Here is a 15,510-nt window from a genome sequence, read left to right on the forward strand (position 1 = left end):
TCAAACACACATCCCTCAAACACACACACACATCCCTCAAACACACACACACATCCCTCAAACACACACAGGGACCCTGGGGTGAATGGCCAACCAACACATGCAGGTGGTTCTGACTGAATGAGGTTTTAGGCCATTAGATCATAAGATGAAGCCCCTCATCTACTTCCTGTAGTTCTTTAGACCAAGCCCCTCCTCTTCCTGTAGTTCTTTAGATCAAGCCCCTCCTCTTCTTGTAGTCCTCCAGGTTGAGAGACCTGCGCGGAGCACCGTCCTTCACTGCCAGGGTGTTAGCGCTCACTGACAGAGACTTGGCTTCTGAAACACACCGGAGGAACAACATTAGTGTGACACATTTGCTGTTACAGTACAGGTGCCCCCAGACGCTGACCTTGAGTGAGTTTAGCATTTTCCTGACTAATGGTTAAGGTTAGGACTCGGGGAGGGGATAAGGTAGGACTCGGGGAGGGGATAAGGTTAGGACTCGGGGAGGGGATAAGGTTAGGACTCGGGGAGGGGATAAGGTAGGACTCGGGGAGGGGATAAGGTTAGGACTCGGGGAGGGGATAAGGTAGGACTCGGGGAGGGGATAAGGTAGGACTCGGGGAAGGGATAAGGTTAGGACTCGGGGAGGGGAAGCTGATCCCTTAGCTGGTAATAGCCGGCTTTTGATCGATAAAAAAATTAAAAGGCGATAAATAAAATAGCCACCGGCCAATTGTTAGAAAACAAATAAGAATCCCATAGCGAAATAATGCTTTTTAGCCGATTAATTTATGTAAATACAGGGAGGGGAAAAAGGATTTAATCTCCTGCTGATTTTGTACGTTTGCCCACTGACACAGAAATTATCAGTCTATAATTTTAACGGTAGGTTTATTTGAACAGCGAGAGACAGAATAACAACAACAACAAAAATCCAGAAAAACGCATGTCAAAAATGTTATTAATTGATTTGCATTTTAAATGAGGGGAAATAAGTCTATAGGTTAATTAGCATAATTTAGTGGAAATAATTGGTGCGTGTGTATATTCATTATGTATCTTATCTATTACAATGCACACAGATAAAAGACTTCTGTCAGACAGCGCGAGAGCTGCTACAGCTCCTCAAACACTGGAGTGAAACGTGCTTTTAGAAGCCCCAAATCATGGCGCGATGTTGTAACGAGAGCCCACGATTGAGGTCACACACCCTCCAGGCAAAGACGGCGTTTCGTTGTTGACAAATGACCCTCAATTACGAATGGTGGAGAACAGATTTTCCCTATGCACCACGTTCCGGAGCCAGAGCGAGTGTTCTGTTATCGACAGCGCTTCCTCAAGCTATGATTGATGAAGGAACCAGAGCTCTTTGATTTCCGGCAGAAAGCCGTTATAAAGATAGCTGACGGCAAACATTTAGTAGTGAATTGCCTCATCACCTCATGTGTGCCCACACAGGGACTCGCCGATAGATACAGAACGCTATGGACTCACCCGCTCCCGCTGTGTTATTTACAAACAAACATGTGACTGGCTCAACTGTTCTGGGGAACTACGGTAAGCTTCATAATGTAAAATAGTGTGACAGTTGAAATGCAGAACTCAACCTGCTTTATCTCCTAATGTATTGCACAAGTTGACTGCAGGTATAAACTTAAAAAGTAGCTAAAAAATATTCAAATTTATTTAAAAAATGTCAAATAAATAGTTTTCACATTATTGAAAAACCATCCTGTGGCTTTTTCCAAATACCCCGGTATAAGGTATATATATATATTGTATACCGCCCAAGCCTGTTGAGTATGTTAAGACTGCAGGTCTAATTGACAAACCAATGACCAATACTGTCCCCATCGGATGCTAATTGGTAGCCTAGTTCATGTCTGTTCCTGGTTGGTGTGCTGTAGCCCTCTCACATCTTCTCTTCCCATGAATAAGATCACGTCATTAACAACTACGGATACAGTTCATTCAAGGGTCTCACTATATTCAACACTTAATGGTGCCCTCTTAGAATCATTTACATTTTAGTCATTTTAGCAGACGCTCTTATCCAGGGCGACTTACAGTTAAGTTAGTGAGTGCATACGTTATTCATACTGACATGAGACATGATATGATATATAATATGCCATTTAGCAGACGCTTTTATCCAAAGCGACTTACAGTCATGCGTGCATAAATTTTTTTTTGTGTATGGGTGGTCCCGGGGAATCGAACCCACTACCTTGGCGTTACAGGCGCCGTGCTCTACCAGCTGAGCTACAGAGACATGAGGGGTGGGATGTGTGTTCTGGGTGACGGGTCCACACAGTGTCCGAACCACAGCGTCCCCATGCTGACTAGTGGGTTGGCTGGCTGTGGACAGCTTTTTTTGTCTTGTTACTGTGCTACATTTGGACATGCTTAATTACCCTCTTTTCCTAGCTGTGGTTAGTTGGTTAGTATATTACCTTGGCTGCATATCAGACGAGGCTAGCTACTCCTGAAACTCACAGCCAGAGCTAACGCCACCAGCAGCCTAGCCATGCCGCGCTGCTAGCTAACCGTTTATTCATTAAAATCAGACTCAGTCACTCTTTGGATACGATAACCAAATTATTCAAAATCAGATAAATGAATTATTTTAGTAATTAAAATCAGTAAATGATCTTGAATATTAATTAGCCAAAAGTCAAAACAGCAACAATTCTAAATGTAATCGCATGTAAAAAAAATAAATAAAAAAAAACGTTTTGATGGCCACGATTAAAAATAGTTATTTTTATTTCTCAACTGGAAATTGAAGTGCGCTTCCCATTCGCCTGTACATAAGAAATGGAAGGCAGGTTTCATCAGCGCGTCACCACTTTGCATTGAGCTGGAGGCAGTGTGCATTTTGAAAACATATACTTAATTGTTTGAAAAATGAATGTTTTACTACATATTATGAGGCATATTTTACCTTGCTTCTAAGTAGACTAAATCTGACCATATACGTAGAGGCAATTATTTTATAAAGACTTCCACATGCCATTGAAACCAGTAGCCTAATTCTCTCATGTTGCATGTGTGGTGCACTTTTGACAACGGTATTTTCCAGCTAACTGCGTTACGGAACGAACATTCAAGCGTAGACTACTGCCTGGTGCACATTGCTGTGCTTAAACTGTGAAGAAATCATTGTTTATTAAAATGTTAAACTAAACGTTCTTATCTGCCTAATAGCTTTTATTTTTATATGTAGACGAGGCCTATTGGTTGTATGAAATTAGGATATATCTTCCCACAACTGTCCCAGAGTCTGATTGGACCAGGCTATTTCTTTCTCGACAAGCTGACCAATACAACGTGGTCCTCAGTAGCTCAATTGGTAGAGCATGGCGCTTGTAACGCCAGGGTAGTGGGTTCGATCCCCGGGACCACCCATACGTAAAAACGCATGCACACATGACTGTAAGTCGCTTTGGATAAAAGCGTCTGCTAAATGGCATATTATTATATTATATTATTAGAATAGGTAAACGTTTCTACTATGGGGGATAGTAGATTGACATAGGCTACTGATTTTGCTGTTTGTTACATGTCTTGTTGGCTGAGGAAGAGTACATTTGGACAGTTATTGTAACATCTTCAAAGTGTGTATCGGAATTGCATGTTCTGTTAAGATGAATTACCGTAATCTAAAATGTGATTTCTGTCATTCTGAGCACAGTGAGTGGACACCCTAATCAAGTTACGCACAAAATGCATATGGGTCTGGTAAATTTCTCAAATGTCCGGTCAATTAAAATGATGCCGGTCAAATGTCCGGCAACACATTTTCCTAACGGAAACCCTGATCTGTACCTGATCTGATCTGAGGCCTCTCCTATCATTGCTACGCAGACGACACACAATTAATCTTCTCCTTTCCCCCCTTCTGATAACCAGGTGGCGAATCGCATCTCTGCATGTCTGGCAGACATAGCTGGGCTCCTGAGTGGCGCAGTGGTCTAAGGCACTGCATCGCAGTGCTAACTGTGCCACTAGAGATCCTGGTTCGAATCCAGGCTCTGTCGCAGCCGGCCGCGACCGGGAGACTCATGGGCGGCGCACAATTGGCCCAGCGTTGTCCAGGGTAGGGGAGGGAATGGCCGGCAGGGATGTAGCTCAGTTGATAGAGCATAGCGTTTGCAACGCCAGGGTTGTGGGTTCGATTCCCACGGGGGGCCAGTATAAAAAAAATATTTATTCACTAACTGTAAGTCGCTCTGGATAAGAGCGTCTGCTAAATGTAAAAATGTAAATCAGTATGGATGATGGATCACCACCTCAAGCTGAACCTCGGCAAGACGGAGCTGCTCTTCATCCCGGGGAAGGACTGCCCGTTCCATGATCTCGCCATTACGGTTGACAACTCCGTTGTGTCCTCCTCCCAGAGTGCAAAGAGCCTTGGCGTGACCCTGGACAACACCCTGTCGTTCTCCGCTAACATCAAGGCGGTGACCCGATCCTGTAGGTTCATGCTCTACAACATTCGGAGAGTACGACCCTGCCTTACACAGGAAGCGGCACAGGTCCTAATCCAGGCACTTGTCATCTCCCGTCTGGATTACTGCAACTCGCTGTTGGCTGGGCTCCCTGCCTGTGCCATTATTCCCCTACAACTCATCCAGAACGCCGCAGCCTGTCTGGTGTTCAACCTTCTCAAGTTCTCTCACGTCACCCCGCTCCTCCGCACACTCCACTGGCTTCCAGTTGAAGCTCGCATCTGCTACAAGACCATGGTGCTTGCCTACGGAGCTGTGAGGGGAACGGCACCTCCGTACCTTCAGGCTCTGATCAGACCCTACACCCAAACGAGGGCATTGCGTTCATCCACCTCTGGCCTGCTGGCCCCCCTATCTCTGCGGAAGCACAGTTCCCGCTCAGCCCAGTCAAAACTGTTCGCTGCTCTGGCACCCCAATGGTGGAACAAGCTCCCTCACGACGCCAGGACAGCGGAGTCACTCACCACCTTCCGGAGACACTTGAAACCCCACCTCTTTAAGGAATACCTGGGATAGGATAAAGTAATCCTTCTACCCCCCCTTACCCCACCCCCCCAAAAAAGTGGGTTGTCCCACTGGCTATCATAAGGTGAATGCACCAATTTGTAAGTCACTCTGGATAAGAGCGTCTGCTAAATGACAAAAAATGTAAAATGTAATGATCTGTACCTAGGGGAAACGTCACCCTGGAGAGCCATGTCTAGCAGTAGTGTTACCGACCGCACATTGACTACCCTCCTGGAGGCAGGGATCGAACCCACCACTTTGTGCTCGGTCCATCTCACCTGCATTGGGAACCTGTAGGTCTATCTTGACGTCAAAGTCGTGAACTTTAAATAGGTCCTCTGAGAGGTCGCTGGTGTTCTTAGTAGGGTCAATGACTTTCAGGGCAGCCTGTCCCGCTCCCCTGCCCATCTCAAACTCCAAGTCCATCTCTTTGCCCGACCCTTCTCCGTACTTCTCATTGAGGTGTTGGAGGATAGCTGCATGGACTGAAGGGTCTCTGGCCTGTGGGAACACAAAACACAAACGTAAATACTGCAGACAGACAAGTTATTCTGAATATTATGTGTTACATACAGTTGCTTCTGGACTCAAAGCACTCAAACCATGCAACCATGGGCTCCCGTGTGGCACAGCGGTCTAAGGCACTGCATCTCAGTGCTTGAGGCGTCACTACAGACCCCCCCTGGTTCGATTCCAGGCTGTATCACAACCGGCCGTGATTGGGAGTCCCATAGGGTCGGCGCACAATTGGCAGGAACCCAGACTTCATCAAAGAAATCGGAAATACAGACATTGTCATCCTACAAGAAACATGGTATAGAGGAGACGGACCCACTGGTTGCCAGCTAGGTTACAGAGAGCTGGTAGTCCCATCCACCAAACTACCAGGTGTGAAACAGGGAAGGGACTCAGGGGGTATGCTAATTTGGTATAGAGCAGACCTAACCCACTCTATTAAATTTGTCAAAACAGGAACATTTTACATCTGGCTAGAAATGTATAAGGAAAGTATCTCAGAGAAACATGTTCTCATGAGTGCTACCTATATCCCCCCAATAGAATCCCCATACTTTAATGAAGACAGCTTCTCCATCCTGGAGGGGGAAATCAATCATCATTTCCAGACCCAGGGACATGTACTAGTCTGTGGTGACCTAAATGCCAGAACTGGACAAGAACCTGACACCCTCAGCACACAGGGGGACAAACCCCTTCCTGGAGGTAACAGCATTCCCTCCCAAATATGCCCCCCTAGACACAACTATGGCAAAACAACCAACAAAAACAGGTCACAACTCCTGCAGCTCTGTTGCATGCTGGGTCTGTACATAGTCAATGGTAGGCTTTGAGGAGACTCTTACGGTAGGTACACCTACAGCTCATCCCTGGGAAAGGACTGGCCATTCCATGATCTCGGTTGACAACTCCGTTGTGTCCTCCTCCCAGAGTGCAAAGAGCCTTGGCGTGACCCTGGACAACACCCTGTCGTTCTCCGCTAACATCAAGGCGGTGACCCGATCCTGTAGGTTCATGCTCTACAACATTCGCAGAGTACGACCCTGCCTTACACAGGAAGCAGCACAGGTCCTAATCCAGGCACTTGTCATCTCCCGTCTGGATTACTGCAACTCGCTGTTGGCTGGGCTCCCTGCCTGTGCCATTAAACCCCTACAACTCATCCAGAACGCTGCAGCCCGTCTGGTGTTCAACCTTCCCAAGTTCTCTCACGTCACCCCGCTCCTCCGCACACTCCACTGGCTTCCAGTTGAAGCTCGCATCTGCTACAAGACCATGGTGCTTGCCTACGGAGCTGTGAGGGGAACGGCACCTCCGTACCTTCAGGCTCTGATCAGTCCCTACACCCAAACGAGGGCATTGCGTTCATCCACCTCTGGCCTGCTGGCTCCCCTACCTCTGCGGAAGCACAGTTCCCGCTCAGCCCAGTCAAAACTGTTCGCTGCTCTGGCACCCCAATGGTGGAACAAGCTCCATCACGACGCCAGGACAGCGGAGTCACTCACCACCTTCCGGAGACATTTGAAACCCCACCTCTTTAAGGAATACCTGGGATAGGATAAAGTAATCATTCTACCCCCCCTTACCCCACAAAAAAATAAACATTGTAAAGTGGTTATCCCACTGGCTTTAAGGTGAATGCACCAATTTGTAAGTCGCTCTGGATAAGAGCGTCTGCTAAATGAAGTAAATGTAAATGGAATGTAAATGCACAGATTCTGTCAAACCTGGGCCCTGACAGTAAATCTCAGTAAAACAAAAATAATGGTGTTCCAAAGAGAAGTCCAGTTGCCAGGACCACAAATACAAATTCCATCTAGACACCGTTGCCCTAGAGCACACAAAAAACTACACATACCTCGGCCTAAACATCAGCGCCACAGGTAACTTCCACAAAGCTGTGAACGATCTGAGAGACAAGGCAAGAAGGGCCTTCTATGCCATCAAAAGGAACATAACATTCGACATACCAATTAGGATCTGGCAAAAAATACTTGAATCAGTTATAGAACCCATTGCCCTTTATGGTTGTGAGGTCTGGGGTCCGCTCACCAACCAATAATTCACAAAATGGGACAATCACCAAGATGAGGCTCTGCATGCAGAATTCTGCAAAAACATCCTCTGTATACAACGTAAAACACCAAATAATGCATGTAGAGCAGAATTAGGCCGATACCCGCTAATTATCAAAATCCAGAAAAGAGCCGTTAAATTCTATATCCACTTAAAAGGAAGTGATTCCCAAACCTTCCATAACAAAGTCATCACCTACAGAGAGATGAACCTGGAGAAGAGTCCCCTAAGCAAGCTGGTCCTGGGGCTCTGTTCACAAACACAAACAGACCCCACAGAGCAACACAATTAGACCCAACCAAATCATGAGAAAACAAAAAGATAATTACTTGACACATTGGAAAGAATTAACAAAATCAAAGAGCAAACTAGAATGCTATTTGGCCCTAAACAGAGAGTACACAGTGGCAGAATACCTGACCACTGTGACTGACCCAAACTTATGGAAAGCTTTGACTATGTACAGACTCAGTGAGCATAGCCTTGCTATTGAGAAAGGCCGCCGTAGGCAGACCTGGCTCTCAAGAGAAGACCGGCTATGTGCACACTGCCCACAAAATGAGGTGGAAACTGAGCTGCACTTCCTAACCTTCTGCCAAATGTATGACCATATTAGAGACACATATTTCCCTCAGATTACAGAGATCCACAAAGAATTTGAAAACAAATCCAATTTTGATAAACTCCCTTATCTACTGGGTGAAATACCACAGTGTGCCATCACAGCTGCAAGATTTGTGACCTGTTGCCACAAGAAAAGGGCAACCAGTGAAGAACAAACACCATTGTAAATACAACCCATATTTATGTTGAGTTATTTTCCCTTTTGTACTTTAACTATTTGCACATCATTATAACACTGTATATAGACATAATGTGACAATTTAAATGTCTCTATTCCTTTGGAACTTTTGTGAGTGTAATGTTTACTCTTAATATTTATTATCTATTTCACTTGCTTTGGCAATGTTAACATATGTTTCCCATGCCAATAAAGCCCTTTGAATTGAGAGAGAGGATCTGCAACTTACGTAAGGCACCATAGTGGGATTGGGAGGGGGGACGAGAGAGAGAGAGGAGAGAGGAGAGAGGAGAGAGGAGAGAGGAGAGAGGAGAGAGGAGAGAGGAGAGAGGAGAGAGGAGAGAGGAGAGAGAGAGAGAGAGAGAGAGAGAGAGAGAGAGAGAGAATCTGTGACTTACGTTAGACACCATGGTGGGATTGGGAGGGGACCAGAGAGAGAGAGAGAGACAGAGAGAGAGAGAGCGACAGAGAAAGGATCTGTGACTTACGTTAGACACCATGGTTGGTTTGCACTGCCGTCTAGTGAACGGGTCCATCTGCAACTTGGCATTCTGTCCCTCAGCCTGACAGAAACAGTATATTATATATATTAAAAACATATTTTTTAAAAAGTATCACCATTTATTAATTTTTACAGGACATTTGTTTTGATCGGTCACAGTAGGCAGTAGTTTAGGTGTGAGATCTAATGAGAGAACGAGAACTGCAAGTTTTCCGTGAATTTAGGTAAATCACAAGGCCCATTTGAATTTCCTGCGGCGTAACAACAGTGATCAAATTAAGATACTACATCTGTAGTACGGATGCTGGGATACTTACCACTAGGGCCTTCTCAGACTCCACAATGTTCCAGCTCCGATTTCTCTGGTTGATGTAGCTGGAGAAAACAGATGGACAGGCAGAGAGGTTCATATATAGACAGAGAGATAGAAAGAGAGAGAGAGAAAGAAAGAAAGAGAGAAAGAGATAGAAAGAGAGAGAGAGAAAGAGAGAGCAACAGCCCTGTGTGGCTCAGTTGGTAGAGCAGGGGATGAACTTTGACCTGAACTCATCATGGGGGGCCACAGTAGCCTTTGAGGCCCCCACCTTGCGATCAAAACATTTTAGAGGCTGTCCTCTTGACAGCGGAGAGAAAGAAAAAAAAGTGTTTTAGAGTAAATATCCTGCAATTCTACACATTTTGCCATGGGATGGAGAGAAGATTTTACAATTTCATAATACATTTCATGCAATTCTACACATTTTGCCTTGGGCGGAGAGAAATGTTTTTAATATGATATCTGAGTGAGAGTGACTAACACAATTAACGGAGGCCCACGGTCCGTAATTTAACAATATCTACAAGTTTAGATGGCTGGTCGCTAGACTAACTTACCGATCTAAAAAATGTTAGCTGACATGAGCTACAGGGTTGTGAGTTTGTTTCTCACGGTGGACCAGTATGAAAAAGTATGAAAATGTATGCACTCACTACTGCAAGTCGCTCTGGATAAGAGCGTCTGCTAAATGACTCAAATGTAAAAGGTAGAAAAACATGATCACCCGTACACTTCAGAAAACAGAATTTTACCGATCAGCAAAATATGCATCAGGTCAAAAAACTATGTTCTAACAATACCAAGTGGTGAAAGACTGGTGGTCGTCTCACCTGATGGCAGAGATGTTTTTGGTCCTCTGCCTGTCCAGATGCTCTGCCCTCTCCTCCAGCTCGTTCAGTTGGTCCTGGATCTCTTTGGCTTTGTCTCCTTCTCCACTCTCCTCTGCCATGGCCTAGGGGTGAGCACACGCACATTATAGCATGCCTATGGAGGCTCCTCAGAGGAGGAAATGGAGGACCACAGACGACGCAAACAGTACACACAGAACACAGTAGTACACACAAGTATAAACAAGTACACAGCAGTACACAGTACATAGGCTTGCAAAAGTATTCACCCCCCTTGGCCTTTTTCCTATTTTGTTGCCTTACAACATGGAATTAAAATTGATTTTTGGGGGGTTTGTATCATTTGATTTACACAACATGCCTACCACTTTGAAGATGCAAAATATTTTTTCTTGTGACACAAACAAGAAATAAGACAAAAAACGGAAAACTTGAGCGTGCATAACTATTCACCCCCCAAAGTCAATACTGCAAGTCTCTTGGGGTATGTCTCTATAAGCTTGGCACATCTAGCCACTGGGATTTTTGCCCATTCTTCAAGGCAAAACTGCTCCAGCTCCTTCAAGTTGGATGGGTTCCGCTGGTGTACAGCAATCTTTAAGTCATACCACATATTCTCAATTGGATTGAGGTCTGGGCTTTGACTATTCCAAGACATTTAAATGTTTCCCCTTAAACCACTCGAGTGTTGCTTTAGCAGTATGCTCAGGGTCATTGTCCTGCTGGAAGGTGAACCTCTGCCCCAGTCTCAAATCTCTGGAAGACTGAAACAGGTTTCCCTCAAGAATTTCCCTGTATTTAGCGCCATCCATCATTCCTTCAATTCTGACCAGTTTCCCAGTCCCTGCCGATGAAAAACATCCCCACAGTATGATGCTGCCACCACCATGCTTCACTGTGGGGACGGTGTTCTCAGGGTGATGAGAGGTGTTGGGTTTGCGCCAGACATTGCGTTTTCCTTGATGGCCCAAAAGCTCAATTTTAGTCTCATCAGACCAGAGTACCTTCTTCCATTTATTTGGGGAGTCTCCCACATGCCTTTTGGCGAACACCAAACGTGTTCGCTTATTTTTTTCTGTAAGCAATGGCTCTTTTCTGGCCACTCTTCCATAAAGCCCAGTTCTGTGGAGTGTATGGCTTAAAGTGGTCCTATGGACAGATACTCCAATCTCCGCTGTGGAGCTTTGCAGCTCCTTCAGGGTTATCTGTGGTCTCTTTGTTGCCTCTTTGATTAATGCCCTCCTTGCCTGGTCCGTGAGTTTTGGTGGGCGGCCCTCTCTTGGCAGGTTTGTTGTGGTGCCATATGCTTTCCATTTTTTAATAATGGATTTAATGGTGCTCCGTGGGATGTTCAAAGTTACGGATATTCTTTTATAACCCAACCCTGATCTGTACTTCTCCACAACTTTGTCCCTGACCAGTTTGGAGAGCTCCCTGGTCTTCATGGTGCCGCTTGCTTGGTGGTGCCCCTTGCTTAGTGGTGTTGCAGACTCTGGGGCCTTTCAGAACAGGTGTATATATACTGAGTATATATACATGTGACAGATCATGTGACACTTAAATAAAGCCCACCTGTGTGCAATCTAAATAATTATGTGACTTCTGAAGGTAAATTGGTTGCACCAGATCTTATTTAGGGGCTTCATAGCAAAGGGGGTGAATACATATGCACGCACCACTTTTCCGTTATTGATTTTGCAGAATTTTTTTTTAACAAGTAATTTTTTCCCATTTCACTTCACCAATTTGGACTATTTTGTGTATGTCCATGAAATGAAATCCAAATAAAAATCCATTTAAATTACAGGTTGTAATGCAACAAAATAGGAAAAAACGCCAAGGGGGATGAATACTTTAGCAAGGCACTGTAGACAGTAGTACACACATTGGTAGTAAAACAACTTTCTGGGTCAAGAGATGTTTCTTTATCTACCTTATCTTTCAGTAGTGATGTTTCTTTATCTACCTTATCTTTCAGTAGTGATGTTTCTTTATCTACCTTATCTTTCAGTAGTGATGTTTCTTTATCTACCTTATCTTTCAGTAGTGATGTTTCTTTATCTACCTTATCTTTCAGTAGTGATGTTTCTTTATCTACCTTATCTTTGAGTAGTGATGTTTCTTTATCTACCTTATCTTTGAGTAGTGATGTTTCTTTATCTACCTTATCTTTGAGTAGTGATGTTTCTTTATCTACCTTATCTTTGAGTAGTGATGTTTCTTTATCTACCTTATCTTTCAGTAGTGATGTTTCTTTATCTACCTTATCTTTCAGTAGTGATGTTTCTTTATCTACCTTATCTTTCAGTAGTGATGTTTCTTTATCTACCTTATCTTTCAGTAGTGATGTTTCTTTATCTACCTTATCTTTCAGTAGTGATGTTTCTTTATCTACCTTATCTTTGAGTAGAGATGTTTCTTTATCTACCTTATCTTTGAGTAGTGATGTTTCTTTATCTACCTTATCTTTGAGTAGTGATGTTTCTTTATCTACCTTATCTTTGAGTAGTGATGTTTCTTTATCTACCTTATCTTTGAGTAGTGATGTTTCTTTATCTACCTTATCTTTTTTTTTTTTTTTTTTTTTTGGGGGATGGATCAGCTTAATATTGCAGATAGATTGTATCTTCTATCAATGTAATTGTCTGCATCACTTCCAATCCCCCATGTTTTTTTTATTTTTTATATATATATATTCCCCTTTATTACTTTTCAACCCCACCATCCTTTCCCTACTTGGAGTAAATTAGTGAACAACAACGCCCAGGCCTCTACTTCCGGTCTATACTTACTATCTACACCTTATGGACAGAGTTAATTTTACAATAATTCTATATCTATATATATATATATATATATATTTATTTATTTTTTGCTCCTGAACTTCTTCTATTCTCAACCTCTCCGATCATTTTCATGATGTCCATCCGGTTTGCTTCTAAATGCCATATCTTTCTAACTGTGCTCTTTCCCAAAAGCTCCCAACATACAACCTATATATTTATTATGGACACAGTATGCTTACATTATTAGCTATCTTTGTTATTATTTGTTGTTATTTGTTATTAGTCCCATCCTTCAACTCTATTCAATACCTCCCATCTATCTCTTAACACCATCCATATAGGATTTCTATTTGCCATATATATTTCAACCATACTGTGATGTTTTACAAAAGTTCTGAACCTTTCTATTCTCATTGCTTCTACAGATTGTGAATTAAAAATAAACATTTTTGCTAAAAGTATTATTATATTATTGATTGATTGACTATGACTTTTCAGATCACCCAGTAATGCTATCTGCAAGGTTAGTTCCAGGTAAATATTGCAATCCTTTAGCCATTCCTGGACCTGTGTCCAAAAACAAGCTACAAATGGACAGAACCAAAACAAATGATCTAATGATTCTCTCTTCACAGCAAAATCTGCAGAGCTGGGAAGATTGTATCCCCCATATAAATAACATTCTATTGGTAGCAAGAATTTTATATAATTATTTAAATTGAAAGATTCTAATTTTTGAATCCGGTGTCGTTTTTTGCGTGTCAGTTCATAAACACTATGCCATGGGATCGGTACGTCAAAGATCTCTTCCCAACTATTTTGCAATCTATATGGGACTGCTGTCAATCCTTTGGTCCTTAAGTGAAACTGATATACTTTTTTATTTATCACAGTTCCTTAACCAATTATGTTCTTTAATGCAAGGCCGACAGACAAGTTCCTTACTTTCTCCCCCTTCAACTTTCCTCTTCCACTTTTGCGGTAAGGCTGCAATTATTTGGTTGTAATTTTGGGTAGAGCAGACATTTCCATATGTTTTTGTTAGCTGCATGTGCGACATAACTCCACCAGTCCTACCGATGATATCATTTACGAAGATTATACCTTTTTTAAACATTCTGTCAAAAAATAAAGGTTTTTTGTCAATTAGTATATTTGAATTTAACCACAATATTTGTTGCATTATTTGTTCTGTCGTTTCTGGAGGATTAAATTGAAATTGCAACCAACTTTCTATGGCTTGTTTTAGAAATAGTGACATTTGGGAGATTATTTCCTTTTCAAATAACTGAAAGTGAGAGGTTGTAATCTGAATAAAGGGAAAAAGGCCTTTCTTGAACAGTGGGTGAGACAATCTTACTAATTTGCTTGAGAACCAGTTCGGATTTAAGTATAACTTTTGGATGACTGAAGATTTTAGTGATAGGTCTAATGCTTTAATATTTAATAATTTCTGTCCTCCGAATTCATATTCATTATATAAATATGCTCTTTTAATTTTGTCTGGCTTGCCGTTCCAAATAAAATTGAATATTTTTTTCTCATATAATTTAAAAACTGTTTGCTAGGCGTAGGCAAGACCATAAGCAAATAGGTAAACTGGGATAATACTAAAGAGTTAATCAGGGTGATTTTTCCACAAATTGACAGGTATTTTCCTTTCCATGGTAGTAAGATCTTATCTATTTTTGCTAACTTTCTATTAAAATTTATTGAAGTGAGATCATTTATTTCCTTTGGGATATGTATTCCGAGTATATCCACATCACCATCAGACCATTTTATTGGTAAACTACATGGTAATGTAAAAATTGTATTTTTTAGTGATCCAATACGTAATATAGTACATTTGTCATAATTTGGTTTTAATCCAGAGAGGTTAGAAAATGTATCTAGATCCTCTATGAGGCTGTGGAGGGATTCTAGTTGTGGATCTAAAAGAAAACATGAATCATCTGCGTACAATGACACCTTTGTTTTTAAGCCCTGTATTTCTAATCCTCTGATATTATTATTGGATCTGATTTTAATAGCTAACATCTCGATGGCCACAATAAATAGATATGCCGATAGTGGACAACCTTGTTTCACTCCTCTTGACAGTTTGAAACTTTCTGAGAAATAGCCATTATTTACTATTTTACACCTAGGGTTACTATACATGATTTTGACCCATTTTATAAGAGATTCTCCAAAATTGAAATGCTCCAGGCATTTATATATAAATTCCAGTCGAACTTTATCAAATGCCTTTTCGAAGTCTGCTATGAATAGCAGGCCTGGTTTCCCATATTTTCCATAGTGTTCTATTGTTTCCAATACTTGCCTTATATTATCTCCAATGTATCTTCCATGTAAAAAACCTGTCTGATTAGAATGAATAATATCCGACAATACCTTTTTAAATTCTATGCGCTATACATTTTGCTAGGATTTTTGCATCACAACACTGAAGTGTAAGGGGCCTCCAATTTTGTAAATGGACTGGATCTTTATATTTTCCACTTGTATCCTGTTTCAGTAATAATGAGATCAGACCTTCTTCTTGAGTGTCAGATAATCTACCATTTACATAGGAGTGGTTAAAACATGCTAATAACGGTCCTCTTAGTATATCAAAAAGGTTTGGTATACCTCGATTGGTATGCCATCCAACCCTGG

At 42.2% G+C, this 15,510-nt stretch overlaps 1 protein-coding gene across 1 annotated transcript in view; it reads right to left on the reverse strand.

Moving 5' to 3' along the window:
* Positions 1–15,510, reverse strand: part of rtf1 (RTF1 homolog, Paf1/RNA polymerase II complex component) — a 25,711-nt gene continuing 10,201 nt past the window's right edge. The window contains exons 13-17 of the mRNA XM_041854491.2: positions 10,046–10,167; positions 9,217–9,274; positions 8,886–8,960; positions 5,282–5,504; positions 1–318 (exon numbers count right to left, since the gene is read on the reverse strand). Coding sequence (XP_041710425.1) covers positions 212–318; positions 5,282–5,504; positions 8,886–8,960; positions 9,217–9,274; positions 10,046–10,167 — 585 coding nt within the window. The 3' untranslated portion in view covers positions 1–211. The remainder of the gene's footprint in view (positions 319–5,281; positions 5,505–8,885; positions 8,961–9,216; positions 9,275–10,045; positions 10,168–15,510) is intronic.

The sequence above is a fragment of the Coregonus clupeaformis genome, chromosome 29 (assembly GCF_020615455.1).
Source record: "Coregonus clupeaformis isolate EN_2021a chromosome 29, ASM2061545v1, whole genome shotgun sequence".
Lineage (NCBI taxonomy): Eukaryota > Metazoa > Chordata > Actinopteri > Salmoniformes > Salmonidae > Coregonus > Coregonus clupeaformis.